This window comes from Globicephala melas, chromosome 5 (assembly GCF_963455315.2).
Source record: "Globicephala melas chromosome 5, mGloMel1.2, whole genome shotgun sequence".
NCBI classification, from domain to species: domain Eukaryota; kingdom Metazoa; phylum Chordata; class Mammalia; order Artiodactyla; family Delphinidae; genus Globicephala; species Globicephala melas.
In genome coordinates, this window is record NC_083318.1 from 110,584,268 (window position 1) to 110,590,267 (window position 6,000).

Sequence of the window (6,000 nt, forward strand, 5' to 3'; positions counted from 1 at the left end):
AAGTAACAGAGGCTCCAGTTATATTGCTGTAAAGCGTTTTATGTTAAAGTACCTTTTTTCTTAAACAAAATTTCATGTGAAATGCCTGTATGTCTGTCCATAATGATTCCATTGAGAAATCTGGCTTATTTACTAAAACCTCCATTTTAGGGAGATAATCTTTACCTGGCATCTTATTTCTTTTTAATATACAGTCTTTCATTTTAGTTCTTAACTTCTTTTACTGTGATAACATATACATAAAATTTACCATTTAAACCTTTTTTTGGGGTGCATAATTCAGTAGTATATTCACATTGTTGTACAACTATTACCGCTATTCATTTCCAGAACTTTTTCATCATTCCATCTCATAGTGTCCTTTGATGTGCAAAAGCCTTTAATTTTGATGAAGTCTCATTTATTTTTTTTCTGTTGTTGCCTGTGCTTTCGGTGTTATATCCAAGAAATCATTGCAAAATTCAGTGTCATGAAGTGCTTCCTCTATATTTTCTCCTAAGAATTTTATAGTTTTAACTCATATTTAGTTTTTGATCCATTTTGAATTAATGTTTGTTTATATATGATGGTCATAAGGGTCCAACTTCATTCTTTTGCATGTGGATATCAGTTTTCTCAGCACTATATGTTGAAAAAGACTGTTCCTATATATGAGAGATTATTTCTGGATTGTCTGTTTTATTCTGTTGGTCTATATGTCTCTCTCTAAGCCAGTACCACACTGTTTTGATTACTGTAGCTTTACAGTAAGTTTAGAAATCAGGAAGTATGAGACATCCAATTTTGTTGTTCTTTTTTGAGATTGTTTTGGCTATTCAGGCTCCCTTGAGATTCCATGTGAATTTTAAGATGGTTTTTTTTTCCTATTTTTGCAAAAAACATTGAGATTCTGTTAAGAATTAGGTTGAATCTGTAGACAGCTTTGGCTAATATTGTCATCTTAACAATATTAAGTGTTCCGATCCATGAACACAGGATATCTTTCCATTTATTTATGTTGTCTTTAATTTCTTTAAGCAATATTTTCTGGTTTTCAACATACAGGCCTTTTGCCCCCTTGGTTAAATTTATTCCTTGAGCATTTTATTTTTTTGTTGTCATTGTTGTTGCTGTGATGGAATTGTTCACTGCTTGTATGTAGAAACACAACTTATTTTTTGTATTGTTGATTTTGTATCCTGCAACTTTGCTAATATAAGTTCATCAGTTCTAACAGTTTTTTTGTGTGTGGAATCTTTCGGATTTGCTACATAAAGATCATGTCACTTGCAATAGAGGTAATTTTACTTCTTCCTTTCCAATTTAGATTCCTTTTATTTCTTTTCCTTGCCTAACTGCCCTGGCTAGGACTTTTCATACTATATTGACTAGAAGTGGTGAAAACAGGTATCCTCGTCTTGTTCCCAGTAAGAGGGGAAGAGCTTTCAGTATTCACCATTGAATGCGATGTTAGCTGGGAATTTTTCATAAATGCCCTTTATATCGTGTTGAGGTACTTTCCGTCTATTCATAGTTTCAGTGTTTTTATCATGAAAGGATGATGAATTTAGTCAAATGCCTTCTCTCATATGGGTTTCTTTTGTTGTTGTTAATTGTTGATGTGATACGTTACAATTGATTTTTGAATGTTAAACCATCCTTATATTCCAAGAATAAATCCCACTTGGTCATGGTGTATATAATCTTCTTAAATGCTACTGAATTTGGTTTGCTATTATTTGTTAAAGATTTTTGTATCAGTAAGCATAATGGATATGGTCTGTGATTTATTTTCTTGTAATGTCTGTTTCACTTTGGTGTCAGGGTGTGTTGGCCTCATTGAACGACTTAAGAAATGTTCTCTGTAGTTTTTTAGAGGCATTTGAGTTGGTGTTAATCCTTCTTTAAATCTTTGACAGAATTCACCAGTGAAGCTCTCTGGTCCAGGGCTTTTCTTATTGAGAGGTTTTTGATTACTGATTCAGTCTCATTACTCGTTATAAGTCTATTCAGATTTTGTTTCTCCATGATGAAATTTTGGAATAATGTGTGTTTCTAAGAATTTTTCCATTTCATCTAGGTTATCCCAATTGTTGGCGTACAGATGTTCCTAGTATTCTCTGATAATCCTCTTTTTATTTCTATAAAATTGGTAGCAATGTCTCCACTTTATGATTTTAGTAATTTGAGTCCTTTTTTTTAGTCTAACTAAAAGTTTGTCAATTTTGTTGCCCTTTTCAAAGACACAACTTTTTTTTTTTTCTTTTTGCTGTACGCGGGCCTCACCACTGTGGCCTCTCCCGTTGCGGAGCACAGGCTCCGGACGCGCAGGCCCAGTGGCCATGGCTCACGGGCCCAGCCGCTCCGCGGCATGTGGGATCTTCCCGGACTGGGGCACGAACCTGCGTCCCCTGCATCGGCAGGCGGACTCCCAACCACTGTGCCACCAGGGAAGCCCCAGAGACTCAACTTTTGACTTTGTTGATTTTTCTGTTTTTCTATCCCCTATTTCCATTCTAATCTTTATTGTTTCATTCCTTCTGTTACCTTTGGGTTTAGTTTGCAGCTTTTTCTTGTTCTTTAATGTGTAGAATTAGGTTACTGATTGAGATTTTAAGTATCTGTGTTTACAGCTCTGAATTTCCCTTTTAGCACTGGTTTTGCTGCATCCTGTAAGTTTTGGCTTGTTGTTTTGTATTCATTTGTCTTGGAATTTTCTAATTTCCCTGAGATTTTTTTCTTTGACCCATTGGTCAGTTTCCACACACTGATGAATTTTCCAGTTTTCCTTCTGTTATTGATGTCTAGTTTAATTCTGTTGTGATTAGAAAAAATACTGTGTGTGATTTCAATCTTTTTAAAGTGTATTAGGACTTGTGGCCTAATGTATGGTTTATCTTGGAGAAGGTTCCGTGTGCATTTGAGAAAAATGTGCATTCTGCTGTTGTTGGGTGAATGTTTATATATGTGTTACATCCAGTTGGTTTTTAGTATTGTTCAGATCCTCCATTTCCATATCTTCTTTCTGGTTGTTCTACCCATTATTGAAAGTGGGGTATTGACGTCTCCAACCATTATTGCAGAACTGTTTGTTTTTCTCTTCAATCCTGTCAGCGTTGGTTCCATATATCTTGGGGGGGTGCTGATTGGTTCATATAGGTTTGTAACTGCTATATACTCTTGATGAATTGACCCTTTTATCATTGCTATATAGTGTCCTTGTCTCTTGTAACATTTTGACTTAAAACTTATTTTATCTGATATTAGTATAGCCACCTCAGCTTTCTTTTCATTATTATTTGCATGGAATATCTTTTTCCATCCTTTCACTTTCAACCTGTTTAGATCACAGTGAGTCTCTGGTAGACAGCACATAGTTTGATCATGTTTTTAATTCATTTTGCCAGTCTCTCTGCCTTTTGATTGGAGAGTTTAATCACCTTACACGTAAAGTAATTACTGATAGGGAAAGACTTGCTTTTGCCATTTTACTGTTTGCTTTCTACATGTCTCAGTGCTTTTTTGTCCCTCATATCCTCATTACTGCCTTCTTCTGTGTTTAGCTGATTTTCTTGTTCTGACACATTTTAGTTCCTAATTTTGATATGAGGTACTACTAAGGATACTAAGTATGACATCAAAGGACTCTCCTAACCAAACCATACAGAGAGAGGTCTAAGATAGTAAATAGGCTTCTGCCTCTTGGAGAGGCTCCTCTGAACCGCCTGTCTTACTGCTTCATCTCTTTCCCTGCACCACCAGCTCAGGGACAGGGGACGCAAACAGCAACTCCTGTCTATAGTGATCATGGCAGTGAGTCGCTGTGTTGGGAGGACAAAGCCCCTCTACCCTTAACACTATGGGACACAGAATATTCTTCTGCAGGGTGGTCAGCACTCTGATTTCTTACTCTTCATTCCTTCTGTACGTGTCACATACCTCTGTCAGTCACTTGATTGTATGCTGCTTCCTCCACCAGCAATTACTTTGAGATTATGATTCTTTATTTTGCTTCCAATACCTAATATAAAAAGTTTACCTGCCCAGCCTCTCCGCCTTAGAAATTATCTATCTAGTCTGTTCAGGTTTTTGTGACTCATCTTGCACAAACTAGCTGTACTTTCAATATAAAGGCAAGCTGTGAATTGGATCCACGTGGAGTGTCAGAGGTGGGACTCTGAGCTTACTCAGGACTGCATTTTAGTCATCAAAAAAACATACCGTAAATCTCACAAATTGTAGGTCTGGCTGCCATCTTCTGTATTTACCTTGTGGATTTGGGGAGGGCAGTTCTTTCTTTAGTAACAAAGCCTAGGTTTGTAAACCCCTCCTTCTCTCTCTGCTTCTCCCAGGTGCATCATTTCTGGCATGGCCTCAGGAAGCATTGTTCTGTTCTACAATGACTTTAACCGGTGGCATCATGAATACCAAACCCGCTACTGATTGATAGTGACAGCTGGGCTTCAGCCTTGCCCCCCAGCCTGGGCACAGGAAGCGCCCTCAGCATCTTTCTCTTAGAAACAGCAATCACATCTGAATGTAACTTAAATTTGCTCTAAGAAGCAAAATATTTTTTAAAGTTAATTGCTATTTTTGTAGACTTTGCTTGACTTTTTTGGGGGAATAGCAAAGCAGAAAACTGGCTGCTGGGTTCTGTAGTTTAAAAAAAAAATCTATATTTTTAGTCATAATGAGAAGTCTATTTTCACCAATTATGGAAATAATAAGTATACAGTGGAGCAAGTAAACCCACTTATGCTAGTTATATTATGGAAAAATAAACACTTCCCGTTTATCTGTAATCTTGAGAAATGTATGATTTTAACAATAAGGAATGGGTTATAATACTGGGATGAGGGAATTTTATTTACGCTGTACTTTGGGTCCTGTATTTTTCCAAACAAACAACTGTGCTTCTTCAGCACTGAAATTTCTGGGATTTAAATAGCAATGTTTAAATTACAGTAAATGTAATTTAAAACATCTCAGTGAATTATTTCTATCAATATTATTCTTCGAGCATGTTTTAGGCCTAGAAAATTATGGTTCGGGGGAGGGTATTTTATTTTATTGTGTGGTTATCATAAAGGATCTAATGTTATCGCAAGTGTGAAATATTTACCATGTTTTCCTGATCTGTCCTCTTCTTAGCACACCCAAATGAAATGATGATGGAAATGCTCTTGGGCTCACAACCTCTGTTTTTCTTTTAAAGTAAATGCAAGTACCAGGGCTCACTCCCCGAGGGCTGACTGTGCTCACGCACTGAGGCAGAGCCGTTGTCAGGGCTCCCCCACCTCCCCACCCCAACCCCGGGCCGAGGAACAGAGGCTACTGGGTGCTGTGTGAAGCAACCCTCGTTTACCTTCTGTTTGTTGTTAAACAATCTTCATCTTCCTTTTGATTAGCAATTTGTACTACAAAAATGTCATTTTTGGTGTTGTAGAATTCTAGTTTTCTAGCAGATTGCTGTGTGGAATTCTGTGAAAAATATTTGAGAAAAGGTCTGTATTGCATAAATAAATTCTTTGTAAGTTGTGAACTCTGCATTGAAACGGACATTCCATCTTTATTACTCTTGCAACTTACTTACCTAAAAGGGGTCGCCTCCTTTCTCCTACACATTCAGCTCTTCTCTAAAAGCAAAGATTTTAGGAATGGAACAACGCAGTTGTTTGTTTGCCAGAAAAATTAAAATGGTATTTGTTTTGTTGGTAATAATCTTTTTCACTCCTCCTTTTGAAACAATGATGATAATATAGTTATTGCAAGCAAAATGTCAAACCCTGGTTCAGTCATAGTTTTTGAACAATAACCAATAGGTGAGCAATTCTCTTGAATGAAAACAGGAAAATGGGCATTACGGAAATGAGAACATAGAGACCTTTATCTAACAAACAAACGACCAAAGGAACTTTATACACTGTTCTGTCTAAAATCCACTGTTGTTTTATAACCCATTAACAAAACAATAGATGGTAAAATGTGGGAGAGGGGAAGTACATCTTAGAGTCAAAGACA

General features: G+C 36.7%; 1 protein-coding gene across 1 annotated transcript in view; it reads left to right on the plus strand.

Annotated features, from left to right (window-relative positions):
• Window positions 1–5,499, plus strand: part of LRBA (LPS responsive beige-like anchor protein) — a 732,049-nt gene extending 726,550 nt beyond the window's left edge. The window contains exon 57 of the mRNA XM_030878183.2: window positions 4,332–5,499. Coding sequence (XP_030734043.1) covers window positions 4,332–4,422 — 91 coding nt within the window. The 3' untranslated portion in view covers window positions 4,423–5,499. The remainder of the gene's footprint in view (window positions 1–4,331) is intronic.
• The last annotated feature ends 501 nt before the right edge of the window (window positions 5,500–6,000 follow it).